Raw genomic sequence first — 14,816 nt, 5'->3', positions numbered from 1 at the left:
TACATTTACTCAAGCATTGAGAAACATTTTCTGCGGTTTCCCCCTTCATTCAGCACAAGCTGAAATACTATTCCCCTGAAATACGATTCCCCTGAACAGCTACCCTGAGGTACCCCTGAGCAAGGTACCGTCCCTACACACTGCTCCCCAGGCGCCCAGTGGCTGCCCACTGCTTCACTGAGTGAATGGGTTAAATGCAGAGAGGGATTTTCCCCACGGGGACCAATAAAGTACACTTTCTTCTTCTTCTTCTTCTATACTTTACGCCACTTACATACGTATTTATTTTGACACATTGCAGACATAATTACAAACCAGATCAGTTTACTATGTGTAACCTGATGTAACCTTTACTTTGTTTGTTTTTTGAATCAGTAATAATGTAGCAAGTCTATACAGGGGTGGCTGCTTACACATCTACATTGGGTGGATGCGTCTCTAACAGCATCACCATCAACACAGGAGCACCTCAGGGATGTGTCCTCTCGCCACTGCTCTACTCCCTCTACACTTCAGACTGTGTGGCCACCCATGGCTCCAACACCATTGTGAAGTTTGCTGACGACACAGTGGTGTTGGGTGCCATCTCCAACAACGATGAGGCGGCCTACATGGATGAAGTGAAGAATCTGGCATCATAGTGCCAGGACAACCACCTCCAGCTGAACGTCGGCAAGACCAAAGAGCTGGTGGTGGACTTCAGAAGGGGTCAGCACAGAGACTACAAGCCCATTATCATCATCAAGTGGAGAGGGTGCAGTCCTTCAAGTATCTTAAAGGACTGCACATCTCCTCAGACTTGACATGGGCTGCCCACATTCAGGTCCAGACCAAAAAGGCTAGGCAGCGCCTGTATCACCTACGACAACTGAGGAAGTTCAGGGTCTCTCCAAAGATCCTCAGGATTTTCTATACAGGCGCTGTGGAGAGCATCCTCACACAGAACATGACATCGTGGTTTGGGAACAGCTGTGTGAAGGACCAAAAAGCTCTCCAGAGAGTGATCCGTAAAGCAGAACGCTGCTGCAGGATTGCTCTCCCCCCGCTCCAGGACACCTACACCAGGAGATGCCGGACTAGAGCAGCGCAGATACTGAAGGACCCGTCCCATCCTGGCAACAAACTTCTGCAATCTGGTAGAAGTTTCCGCATCATCCAGGCAAGGACAGAGAGACTCAAGAGGAGCTTCTATCCCCAAGCCATCCGGGCCCTAAACACACACACCCGCCCTCTCACATCATCTATAATTGACTGAGACAAGATTCTCTTCCAGACACTCTAAACCAAGGCACAATGTACATTCCAAATTCCTTTAATTTTAAATATGTTTATATTGTCTATCCTGTAAAATAGTCAGATGTCTATTCATATTAATGTACAAAATTCGCCTGCTTGCTGCTACTACTGCACATTCACCCAATGTATATACTATATATATATATATATAATGTTCTTCCTCTACCCCCCCCCCCCCCCCCCCCCCCATTTTTGCACATGTCGAGGAGCGTGTCAGGCTACATTTCACTGTGTGTTATACTTGTATAACTATGCATGTGACAAATAAAGAACCTTGAACCTTGAACATGCTACTGTACCTTTCATACTTTTCGTACGTTTTTAGATTTCATCCCAATTCCTATTTAAACAATTGTAATTTTATTAATATTTTTGTATAGTTATAGTAGATGGTGGGTGTATATAAAGGAGGTAAAAAATAAAAAATAAAGTGGATTATTCACTAATCTGCTCCCTGGTCAAGGTCTTTGGCAACCGGTTTGTGAGCAACAACCCCCCCTGGTGTCGGCTGGGGGAACTGAAGCGGCCAACACTGTACGTACAACAGCAGTGTGAAGATGGCGGAGGGTGAATTGAACGTGGATAGCCTCATCTCTCGGCTGTTGGAAGGTGAACAATTTGAGTTATATTTACTGTGTGTTTTGTGGGGAACAGGTGAAGGGTTCGGTGTTCAAAAAATGGGGTTTAAATAATATCCGGTAACTGTCGCGGTTGCCTCGCAAAATGCAGGAAAGTGTTAGCTGGTAGGGCTAACGTCAGTCCATTTTAACGCTATGCCCGGCTAGCTTCGGCCAACGTTACCGTTAGCTGGTCGTGTTTATAAACACTGCAAGCGCTGAAAGCCTAGCGTGTGTTTGCGCAGCAATAATCTGCGGTTACGTTTGGCAGATAACGTATCGTGTCGTGGCCTTTACTTTAGTGTGTAATTAAACTTTCGGTCTGCTGTGTTTGCGGCATTTTTCGTTTTACCCCATTTGCCAAATTATGTGGGGCTGATGTCAAGAAGGAGGGGCGGAGACGTTTTCTTTCCTCCTCGTCCTGCGTGCATAGTATAAAGTCATTGTTACTGTTGTAGGTTGAATCGTTGTACTGTTACGCAGTAGTATTGCACATCCCTTTGGTTTAAACGCGTTTGCCCCACATCCGCGGTGCTGACGGTTGTCATTATTTTATTTGCTGCCCCCACAAATTTTTGTGTATTAGTGACCTGGTTATTAGGTGTGCTCTATAAATAAGTGGAAAAGAATAATAATAATAAAACACAAATAGCTTTAATGGGTGTCGTTTATCACTAGATCCTGAATGAATCATAGCTGGTTAACTATTGGGTTGTTTTTTTAAATAAAGTTACCTTTTTTGGAGTGACTTGGTTTGGAGGTGTCTTTTTTAGTGGGTAGGTTGGTGTGATTCAGGACACTCATGCTCACATATTACCTTTATATATCTTTGTTCGCACTAAAGGTACATCAGAATTAAGAAACACACATGTGATAAAAGAATATTAGTGAAATATGTGTTTCTTTGGCTCATCTACAGGGATGTTTAAGTCATACTGTGTTCACAATGACGTTGTTTGCTTTTATACTTTGGGGAATTTTGGTGATGTCTAAGAATGAGGATATTTGGGCCAAGCAGAAAGAAGGATGATGGCTGACCAGCTGCTTCATAGAAGACCGTGAGTTTTCTGTTCCCCTGAGATATCCTTTGAGTCATAGCAGACCACTACAGCGAATTCAGCTGTCCTTGGCATACTTTCCACTGTTGTCTTTGACTCTGGGGGAGGATGCTAGGATAATTCTTGGTGGTAACTGCATCTCCCTGGGTTTCTTACCATTTCAGATTTAAAGAGTTGTTTTGAATACAGAAAGGTGACTTTGAGACAGCTGTGTGTGTGACTTTTGGCCAACCATTTATCTCTGCTCAAAAGTCCTCCGCTGACGCACTTTTCCTTGGCACTCAGCTCCAACTGTGACTTGTTGATTACATTGCTCATATTTGTAATGCCAGTTGAACTTGGCATTTGACGTCTTTCGTAAGTGATTAGTTTGGTAATAATCTTTGCGGTCTACAAAAGTTTTTTATTTTATTATTATGTTATTGTCTCATAGATAAGTATTTGGTTACCCTTTCAGTTACTGATGTGAGCATCATAAATAGTTATAACTGAGTATTAATTAAGCAATAAATACATGACACATCTTCTTTAATCAAAGGTTTTGCCTCAGAGCTGATTAGAATACTAAAGTAATACAAAACACAAACTCTGTTTTCCCAGTGTTTACCACAGATTCCCAGTTATATATCAAGAGACTCATAATGGTCTTGTGTCAAGTTTCTGAAGAAAGCCCTTTGAAATGCCTTTATTCTGCATTCCAGCATAACAAAGTAGCTTACTGTTTGTTTTTCTGTGTGAGAAAAAGTGTCATTGAGACTGCTTATTCATTCTTATAAAACATGTGAACGCTCGCACAGTTTAGCAAGACAAACAAACAATGATTCTGATTCTGATTGTTGCAAAATCCTTGTCATTGCTTCAGTTTGGCCTTTGCCCCCTCAGTAGTATTAAGTACATAATCTCTTTTAAAAGTGCCAGCCTGCAGAGTGCAAGTGCGAACAGTAAAAGGTTCACTGTTAAAGCTGAGCAGGCTAAACATCCAAGCTTAACTTGCTCTGCTCTGATGAGGCTGGGCTGTTGAGGAAAGAGCCTTACTTCTGCGATTTCATGCTCCGCACTCTGAGAAGCAGATGGGAAATGTAGCAGTGCTGATTCAGTAGATGGAGAATAAGAAATATTAACGGAGGAGCCGTTGAACAGTTTTTGACACTGTGGATTTGGTTTATATTCCTGTGATTTACTCGCTTAAACTCAGATTTGGTTGGATTTCTTAGCTAATGAAACACTGAGAGTCAGGGAGTTTCACTCTCAGTGTAAACAGAATGCATATAAATGTTTATATATGTACAGAAACATCAGGCACTAAGCTTTAGGAATTCCACACAAACACATCAATTTGAACTGCTCCCTTGTGGGGTCATTCTGTGGTCATTCTGTAATGGTATCCATTAAATACAACAGAAAAAGCTACATTGAAAAAGGGTATAGAAACTCATTCTCTGACTAACATGCATTCGCTTCACTAGGCTCAGCTACCCTTTATTGGGCTCTTTTGTGGGCGTCTAGCTTAAAGGCAATAACAAAATGGTTAGTTATTGCATAATTCCTCTGTTGTGGATTTGTTCATCACTTTTGTTTCCATGCAGAGAATATTTTCATGCCTTGCTTTGATTTGCTTTTTGTAATGTCAACCTAGGAGTTAAAAGAGAGTATTATGAGATCATTATTGAGTCTGTTATCCATTTATATTCATTTCAGCTTTTGTTCACAGTTACTACCATAACAAGTGGTTTTTCCTGCGTAAAGAAATGTTTGCCTCGCCTACAGGGTTTTTAGCCAATGCCAAAGGAACATGACTAGCGCCAGAATGATAAGAACTGAGAATAAAAATAGCAGTTGAAACCCTCTTTGCATGAGCTGTATAGCAGTTCAGCAAATTACCATTTAACAAGCAGAACGTACACTTAAATACTTTGTATCTTGACTTTCATCAACTCTCATTTAACCATAGCTGCCTCCCTCAAACGCATTCTTATGCTCTCTTCCACTGTTGCAATTAAATAATTTTAACTACTTTTGTTAAATTAAGTTTCATTTTTATCAGATTGTCAGTAATAATAAGAAAATGCATAGATTTCTGTCAAATAGGACATTACAGTCCAATTGCCTTTACTTTACATAGACTAGTCACGCTTACTGTCGTGCGTAGTCATCTCCCAAAGGCTGATTCTAAGCCAGGGATGACTCTGATTACTGGTATGATTTTGCATAGCTATAATGCTGTGTGACTGATAATGTGCTCTTTATAGACAATCTTTAAGAAATATTCAGAAATATTACATTTTTTTTCAGACCTGAAATTGAAAATGTCAAATATATCAGGCACAGACTATTTCAAACAATATAAAACTTAACTTTTGTCTATTCCAGCCTCCAGATAAGATGGCAAGCAAGTAGTTCTTAAGTTATAATCTCACTTTTCATATCTTTGTCTGTTTCAGCTGCTGACTATAACCAGCGTTTGCATTTCTCACTCCCCTTTTTTATCGTTATAAGATAAATCTTCACCCAGAGCTGTGGCGGAACGCCAGAAAGTAGGCTTAAGCTACTGCAGCTACACAGCCAATAAACCCACACCAGTGCTCAGATGCAAGCTGCTCTCACAGAATAAGCAGCGTGTTTCTAAAGTATGGCTGAGAATAAGCAGCTATAGGCTACAGAATCATTACGCCCTCAGTTTATTGGCTTTTGTGATACTGCCACAAGTATTTTTCCCTTAGGTGAAGCATTATTCTGTCATGGCCTAATTTTGATGAAGTTTGTGTTGCTGGTGTTGTTTTGTTTTTTGGGAGTTTTTTTACACACTGATTGTTGATAACTCACTCACTTGACAATAGCACTGACTGTGTAGTTTGTCTCCTCCTTAGTGCGGGGATGTCGCCCGGGGAAGATAGTCCAGATGACAGAGGCGGAGGTGCGGGGTCTTTGCATCAAATCCAGGGAGATCTTCCTCAGCCAACCCATCCTGCTGGAGCTGGAAGCGCCCCTGAAGATCTGTGGTCAGTGTTTTCTGCCCTGACCTAACTCTCAATTAAATTGTTTACGAACACAGAAAATTAAAGGAACCTAAAAACATGGGCACCATTGATATTTTCTCTGTTTGTTTTCCCTTTGGTCCAATAATTGGTTTAACACGTACTCTATAGGTTTTGATTATTTTTCTGCGGCCTTTTGAAATGTCAAACAACAACATAATCTGAATTTTTAATGCTATAGTCTGGCTGCAAAGGGTTGGGTGCACTGATGGCAAACCCCCACTCTGCAAAGCACAGACCACAAACTTTGCATAGCCCACAGCAGCAATCTATTTCTTTGATGCAGCTCAGACTTATGTAACCAGACCGGGTAACACTGTCTTATCCTGGGTCATATAGTAAGTCACTGTTACTCTCTTGACTCAGCTGCTCCATGTATGTAACAGAGAATACATTCACACATATGCACAGATTACACACATACTATAGATAAATGAAAAACAAGCAGAGAAATACACTTTTACAAGTGAGCTTCTTCTTTCTGCGTTTGAAATAGCCATCACTGTTGCTGTGCCTAACTGGCTCCTGCATATCTCTGCACACTCCCACATGCTTTATCTCATTCCTCCAGTGTATTGCAGCAACTTCAAACAACTCTGAACTGTCTATTACATGTGTCTGCCCTTGAAAGTAATACTGTATACCACCTAAACACTCAGCCTCAGATAGCGCTATTTATATTGTAAGTGAAGCAGTAAGGAATTTTAATTGAATGCTGACATTGGTGGTGTCTATATGTCTAACATCTCAGTGATCAGTACAGCTAGCTTTACAAAGGCCATGTCTGCCTTTCTCCATACAGGTCTAACTTTGATGAGTTCTAGATGGTGCTGTTTGTAATTGTAACTTTATATGTTTAGTTCTTGAACCTATAACCTCAGGCTAATTAGCTGCCTTTAACCCACAGCTGTGATGGCAGGCAAGCACTGACTATAAAGACCAAACAGTGAATGTCTTCAATTATTTACTTAGGTCACATGGATCAGGTTCTGAACTTACTTGCACACGATCTCATCTGCTAATCGTAATTCTACTAGTGAATGTTTCCCAAGCTTGCAGCTTTGCCACTGTGTAAACTTAAACACAGACTTCTAATAACCATCATTATGAGGGTGAGGATTTTTATTTTTTTTTTTGCTACAAAAAAATAATCTATGATTTAAAAAAAAAAAAAAAAAAACCACCATCTTGTAATTAGAGTTGTCTGCAAAATAACCAAAGGGTTAGATTTGTTAATCAGTTGAATTAGTTGAAGAAAGACCACAAACATCAATGCTGTGTGCTCTGTGTATGAGCAGGCCTGAGGTAAATCGTAAATGTGAAACAATTCTCCAAATCCTTGGTTTATATTATGAGCCTCAGTTTCAGAATTATTATACCCCTAGCAAATAAGATACCTTTTATTACTTCTTGACTACAAGGAGTGATTAAGAAGCAGCACAAACAGTTCACAAATTGAAGAGAATAATATGAAAGTATTATGATATGAACTATGAAACAGAAATTGCTTACGATAATTATCTCTCTTTTCCATACTTGCCCAAAGACATGCTATCCTTGTGTGTTTTTAATGAGAGTGATAGAGGATACTTGAGCCCCTGTTTAGTTTAGTTATAGAGTAAGTTTATTATCCTTTTGCTGCAGCTAGAATAAACTCTCACACTATCCATGGAAACATAAAGAGGACCTAAAGCTATTGGAACTGCAAAACATCACTAAGATTTTACAAATTCTGCCAAGGTGCAATATAAACTTCACTTTAATTTGGTGCAATTTTGCTCTTAACGAGACTGTGGTGTTTGTCCCAAGTAGGGAGCACATTAGGCGGGTGTGTGTTGATAGTTAGTTAGAACAGAACACAAGATTGCACCACAAATCAGTTTCAATTGTAGACTTTTTCCTTTAATTAAGACGTCTCTAGTTTTCTTGATTAAAGACCCTGGATTAAGTTGATTGCAAGTCTGTCTGCGATGCTAAAATAGATTCTTTTCTTGCATTTACCATCATTATCGTTAAATCACAGAATTCGGCAAGGTCAGTCTTTAACCAGACAGCTGTTTATTTTGTTTTTGTTGAAGGAAAGTGGTAAAGGACAAACTTAAGGAAGAAGGGAAAAAAACATGTGACAGGGTTTGGCCTCAGCCAGTGGAGCAAGAGTGTTTCTAGAAGCAGGAGGAAACATTGCTGTATTAGGCTACTGTAATATTTTAAAGATCACGAAAACTTGATCTGTGTACTGTACCTGTTTTATTTACATTTGTTGTTTTTCTTTAAATTTGACGTGTGCGTCATGATCCCCAAGGTGATATTCTTACCTGAACACACTATACTATCGTTCGAGACAATAACCCTGTTAGCTTAGTGTTTACAAATATACTCTGAGCGGTATTATTCAGTATTCCTAAAACACCTGTACTCTAATGCTTGTACCACAAATGGACAACATAGCCCATGCTGTTGTGCACTGTTGTTTTTCTAAAAATGTTTTATGAACTTTTATATTGCGTCCTCTTGGAAGATAAATCCTGCTAATTTGTGGTTCTGCATTGTGTTTTGTTTTGTTTTTAGCTTTCCTTTTTCTGCACTGGTTTTGAACCCATAATCTCTGTGCTTCTACTGTCTGTTTGTTTTGACGGAACAGAAACAGGCCAAGTAAATAATTCACTCACTGACATCCTACAGTTTCTTGTAAGAGTGCAGGCAGAGGCTGCCCTTTTTTTAAAAAAAACAAACAAACCAAAAAAAATCCTGCAAATTCACATTCATATCAGTATGTTTCATTTCATTTTTTTTTCTTTTTTTTCATGTTAGTCATACAGTAGCTCTTAGTGTGGAATTGATCATACCGAGTGTAAAATGAACCTGGCAGACCTTTGTGAGCAAAATAAATACTGTCTGTGACTTGTACTAATAGTAATTTAAAATATATTAAACTTGTACAGGTAAAATCTGGATATTCAGCATCATCAGTGGAGAAGGGAGAAATAAAAAGTTGCCATAGTATCACACCTCAGCTAAAGTTAACATAATAGTAAGCTATAGTTGACCTCCATCAGACATCCATCCATTTTTCTTCTTCTTATCCAGTCCAAGGTCATGAGCCTATCCCTGTCATAGGGCAAGAAAGAGGTAACACCCTAAACAGACACAACAGAGACAAACAGCCGTTCATGCCTATGGCCAATTTAGAATCAGCAGTTAACCTAGGATGCATGTGTTTGGGAACTTCAGAAAACTCAGTTATAAACCATCCAGGCACAGGGAGAACATGCAATTTCCATCCAGAAAGGCAGTGCTAACCACCATGTCACTATGCCACCCTCCACAACTCAAAATGGGAAAATAACAAACAAAAAAAATGCTGATCCCTCTCTTACACCCCAGCCCACCCACCAACTCCTCATGTCTCTCTGATGAGCAGGTTAAACTCCAGATATCACTTTAAAAACAGCAATTAAAGTGGTAGTTTGGACTTTTAAGAAGCTTTGCTGATTTCATACTGACAGCTTGTGACCTGGATTTTGTGCATTAATGTCTGCATTAATATGTAATTCGCTCACGTTTCAATATTGTAATATTAATGTGAAGGATTATGAAGTTGTTACTACAGTGTAAATGCCTTAGATCTTGACCAGTGGGCTGCATGTCTGGAGCAAAACTTTAAATAAATAGATAAAGTAGGAGGCTGTGAAACACAAGCCAGCCAGCTAAGAACACCAAAAACAGAAAATAACATACTTCCAGACTTAAAGCTATTCCATAAATTATTTATTTGCATGGAAGAATGTGCCTTTGCATGCTGTCCTAAGTGTAGGCCTGTAGCCATATACGATTTGGTGCCAGCCTTGGTTTGGGTTTTGGTGCATGGATGCCTGATGGGCACCGTGAAATAGGGGAAAAAATCATGCCAGCCAACCTCAATATGACTTCAATATAAAATTTACTTTTTAATTGGTCATTTTATTTTAAGGCCAGACAGCTGGACTGCTTAACAAGGGCTGTCATTTCATTGTAATTTGTGCCATGTTGTAATGAGTGTGGTGCATGAATTGGCTTTCCGTTTTGGTCATAATAAAGCCTGTTATTATTGCAACGCTTTTCTGGTAGGCCTCTCTGTAGTCATCTGTGTCTGGAGCACTTAGCCCAAATTAGAGCATCTCTTTAGCTGGTGCAAGAGGATATAAAAGGAAGCAGGTCTTGGCTAGGTGATGAAGTGAGTCTCCTCTGCAGAGACCCTGTGCTCTGGTGAGAGCGACTACCGCTCATCACTGCCTGTCTAAATGTCAAAGAGGAAGGAGATTGAGCGTTAATCCTCAGAGAGTGGTTAAAATTAAAGCAAGTTTGTGTAGATATGTGTGTGTGTGTGGATTTTTGGATGGATGTCCTTTTGTAATTAATGTGGATTGCGAGCGTTCTTTGCCTCAGTAGCTTACTTTGCGTGCTCTGGTGACAGTTTTAATGGTTTTTGTGTGTGTATGTGTGTGTGTGTTGTTTGGCTTGCTCACGCAGTCCTAATATAGGCTCAGTCTTATGTCCCAACCAAACTACATGTCTTGCAGATCTTATTTTAAAATCCAAACAACTTCAGTGAGTTGTGCATGTAGGAGCCAGGAGGTAGAAAAACACAGCATTAAAAATATTTCTACACTTTTTTTCCCTCTAGGCAGAATTCTCCTCCTGCCTGTCTCTGTTTAACTACAACATCCTGCCTTTAAACTGTCAAATTAACACCCTTACTTGCCTGTCCCCTCATCCCTTTTACCTCTGTTTCAGGTGATATTCATGGGCAGTACACAGACCTATTGAGGCTGTTTGAATATGGTGGCTTCCCTCCAGAGGCAAATTACCTTTTCCTGGGTGATTATGTAGACAGAGGGAAACAATCCCTGGAAACCATTTGCCTTCTGCTTGCCTACAAGATCAAATACCCAGAGAACTTTTTCCTGCTCAGGGGCAACCATGAGTGTGCTTCCATCAACCGCATCTATGGGTTCTACGACGAGTGTAAGTACTAATAAACTGAGGCTTTACACAGGTGCAGTTCAGTTCTGAGAATATCTTTTGATTTCTTTCACCAGGCAAGCGCAGGTTCAACATCAAGTTGTGGAAGACTTTCACTGACTGCTTTAACTGCCTCCCCATTGCTGCTATTATTGATGAGAAAATCTTCTGCTGCCATGGAGGTGAGGGAGCTACCGTCGACACTCGCTGCCCTGAATCTGAACTGCAGCTTTTTATTAACCCGTGTTTGAAATAGCTCTATAGTTTCTTTAATCAAAAGCAATCTTTTTGCCTTTTTGTTCCAGGGCTGTCACCGGACTTGCAGTCGATGGAGCAAATCCGCAGGATCATGAGGCCCACAGACGTGCCCGACACAGGTACTGTGTGTACCTGCACGTTCTTAGATGTATGCTCGTACTTGACACTGAACATGTTCACTTCCTCTGGATTCCTCCCAGGAATTTAAGTTTATTTTTAAATAGAAAAAACAGCCTCGCTCTTCCTGAGTGTATGACTGTTTCATCAGTAGATCATCTTTGTTACATCAGCCAAGGTTTTAGCAGATTTTTCCATTTGTCTGTTTATTCTCTCCTTTCCACTTTTTTCCCCGCTTTGTGTTCCTCGGGTCCATCTATCTTCTACCTGTGTGTATCCCAGGTCTGCTGTGTGACCTGTTGTGGTCAGATCCAGACAAGGATGTACAAGGCTGGGGAGAGAACGACCGCGGGGTCTCCTTCACCTTCGGAGCAGATGTGGTCAGTAAGTTCCTAAACCGGCATGACCTGGACCTCATCTGCAGAGCCCACCAGGTAATTGGGAGTGGAATTGGGTACGAGTCTGATTGTGAAGTGAAAGTTCCTGTAGGCACAAAGCTAGGATATTGATTAGCCTTTTTCTTTCTTTTTTTCTGTGATTTAAAATTGTTTATCCATTTGCTTCAGTTATGTCCATCCTCAATTTTAATTAATGTTGTTGATGAGAGGACACAGAAAACAGAGCAGAAAACATCTATTAATAGAAGCTTTCTAATTTCCTGCTCCCATTCGTTCTCTGTATTCCTCCCATGTATTGTACATACAGGCACTCAGTTTATAATATTTTTTCTTGTTTAAAATATTATTATGCAAACTATGACGAGGCACTTTATTCATTTACGGCCTGGAGATAGAATAGATGTCTCTTGCTTAACTTGATCTCCTACCAGTGGAGTGGAGTGCATGGAGAAAGGTAAACAGGAGCAACACTTGTAGTATAAAGAGTCATCCACTTATGACACTGTTGCCTGTTGATTGTCACAAATAAGACTTTCTCAAAGTACTGATCATACAACTGAACAATCAGGAGACTGGTTCCTAAGTTACCCACGGTTATTTCAGCTCTGCATTTGGTTTTTCTTATTGATTTCAGATGTAGGTGGTTACGTACACTCAACCTTGATAGCAAACTTGGATTGTGAAACTAGCTGAAGGCCTGTTTCTTGGTATTGATTTTTTTGTAGGCGCTGGAATAATGTCATCTTTCTTTTAACAGGTTGTGGAGGATGGATACGAGTTCTTTGCCAAACGCCAACTGGTCACACTTTTCTCTGCTCCAAACTACTGCGGGGAGTTTGATAATGCAGGCGGTATGATGAGTGTTGATGAATCCCTCATGTGCTCCTTCCAGGTAGTGTGAAAACCATTTGCCTTTTTCGGGTGTTTGTGTGTGTGTGTGTGTGTGAACTGACAGTGACACATTTCTCTGTGTTTGTGTTTTAAAGATCCTAAAGCCCTCAGAGAAGAAGGCCAAGTATCAGTACGGTGGTGTAAATTCTGGCCGGCCCGTCACCCCACCCCGCACCACCCAAGCCCCCAAGAAGAGGTGAACATACAACCGTGGCTCTCCCTCCTCCTTCTCACCTCATACAACCCCCGTCTGCCGTCATGGCACCCCTCTGTAACTCCCCTGTATAGTGAAGATACAGGGCTTATCTAATTGCCCGAATCTTTTTTTCTCCTCCTTCCCCACTCAACCAACCCCCCGTCAACTCCACTGACAGCTCTTTTCTTAATGTGTACGTGTACATAAATTTGCTGTGACCAATCTTTTTCTCTTTTTTTGCCTGTTTGTTGGTATTTTTGATATTATTAACAAATAATCTTTTTTGGTGGTTTTATTTCTAATGCTTTGTTTTCTTTCTTCTCTGGTTTTCTGGGCTTCTGTGTTGTGTAAAGGAATGGCTACTCTGTTTAGAGCGGCAACATGACCAAGTCACCATAAATCTTTTTCAAAACAAAATGAAGGTTCAACGTTATTTTGCCTTGACCTCTGAAAAAGCCGAGAGAATCTTTTCCGTGTGTTTCAGTTCAGACTGCGGTTTCTGTGCAATGATAGTTCCCTAGACACAAATAACATTTCTTTTAATCCAGTTTAACATCTTAAACTCGTTACAGCATGTGCAGTGCACTTTGTGGTTGTTGTGCACAAGCCCATTTTATATATTTAACCAATGAGAAAGCGCAACTCCCAATGAGTAGCAGAGAATGTGAACAGACCGACTTGAATGAAATATAGAGGCTAAATCAGATGCTGCTGGCAGTGACACGCTCTACCCGAAAACAACGCCCTCTGGGCATCGATTTCTCCACTCTGTTAATGCCTCCCTGCGCCACAGCTCCACTCCCACACAAAAACATGCCGCTCTCCACAGAAAGCTGGCATTAACCTTTTCTTTGGTGTATTTAATATTTGTTCTGATTAGGATAATTTGCCTTCATTAAAAAAAAAAAAAAAAGATCTTGATTTATAGTGAAAGGTGAGCGAGAGAGACTTTTTGAATGTTTGAATGTCTGTGGTGGGTTAAGTTCTTGCAGAAGCATTTATGACAGTGGTGGGTTTTAAATGGGAGCAGCTAATATAAGGAGATTGTGCTCTGCAAAGCTGGATCTTTGTATGGAGAGAATAAAGATAAGAAATGTTAAACCACTGGCTGCAATTTCACAGGATTCTAAATAAGCTCTTACATTGTTTAAAAAAAAAAAAAGCTTGACAAAATGCCCCACAATATTACAAGTGTTTAGTTCAACGTGCATGTAGCACAGTGAAAACAAACACAAAGCTTTTTAGAAGCTTTGTGGGAAAATGCCAGCCGTCCAGGATAAACTGATCGAGTTGGGAGTGGGTGGCGGAGCAGGCAGTTTTAGCATCACTGTACGATTGTGTTGCCACCTGGTGTGTAAATACAGTACTACAGTTAAAAAAAAATGATATGATTTCAAATTAGACACTTCAGGATGGAGCTTCATCATATTAGCAGTCCACACATGGGGTGTCCTTTGCTACAAGAAGGTACTTAGACACTGGCCAGCAATAAGCTTGGTTGGTGAGTCAGCTTTAGTGTGCTGCACATGAGGTGCAGTTGAAATTTTGTGAAAAACAGTTGCCTCTTTTCTTTCATTCTTTCTACTTTGTTTTGCTCTTTGTTGTATTTTTATGTTGTCTGTTCACATTGTTTACTTTCATTTCACTTAATTTATTTCCTAATAATGATAATAAGAATAAAATGAGGTGTTACCAAAATCTGTTTTGCAATTTGTACAAGTTTGTTTGAAAGTCTTTAAATTCAATAAAATGGATGGAACCTAAACGCTGTTTTTAAATTATTGACTGTAATGTGTGGGCAGCTTTTACACACTGTACACTTATTTGTCACAATATATAGTTAAAGTTTTATATTCTCCTGGCTTAAATAAGAGAGGGTCCACATTTGCGTGGTCATTTTGTCTCCGCCTCCATCACCCTATATCTAATATCCTCTGTCACACCAACCC

General features: G+C 40.2%; 1 protein-coding gene across 1 annotated transcript; it reads left to right on the top strand.

The window, feature by feature from the left end:
- The first annotated feature begins 1,748 nt into the window (after window positions 1-1,748).
- On the top strand, window positions 1,749-14,632 carry LOC147307092 (serine/threonine-protein phosphatase PP1-beta catalytic subunit-like). The gene is made up of 8 exons (XM_086273999.1): window positions 1,749-1,905; window positions 5,839-5,970; window positions 10,780-11,010; window positions 11,085-11,189; window positions 11,313-11,384; window positions 11,665-11,816; window positions 12,538-12,672; window positions 12,767-14,632. Exons 1-8 carry the CDS (start codon window positions 1,854-1,856, stop codon window positions 12,869-12,871), a joined length of 984 nt encoding a protein of 327 aa, XP_086130125.1. The 5' UTR covers window positions 1,749-1,853; the 3' UTR covers window positions 12,872-14,632.
- The last annotated feature ends 184 nt before the right edge of the window (window positions 14,633-14,816 follow it).

This window comes from Aulonocara sp. 'chitande type north' Nkhata Bay, linkage group LG19 (genome assembly GCF_057382095.1).
Source record: "Aulonocara sp. 'chitande type north' Nkhata Bay isolate Kocher_YH1m ecotype deep benthic linkage group LG19, A_spYH_male_GT1.1, whole genome shotgun sequence".
NCBI classification, from domain to species: Eukaryota; Metazoa; Chordata; class Actinopteri; order Cichliformes; family Cichlidae; genus Aulonocara; species Aulonocara sp. 'chitande type north' Nkhata Bay.
The sequence above is the reverse complement of the archived record's forward strand: the minus strand, read 5'-3'. Positions and strand labels throughout refer to the sequence as shown.

Coding starts and splice junctions, on each gene's coding strand:
- LOC147307092 (XM_086273999.1), top strand. CDS start 1,854: ATGGCGGAGGGTGAATTGAACGTGGATAGCCTCATCTCTCGGCTGTTG. Junction 5,971..10,779: donor AGCGCCCCTGAAGATCTGTG/GTCAGTGTTTTC, acceptor CCTCTGTTTCAG/GTGATATTCATGGGCAGTAC. Junction 11,817..12,537: donor TCATCTGCAGAGCCCACCAG/GTAATTGGGAGT, acceptor TTCTTTTAACAG/GTTGTGGAGGATGGATACGA.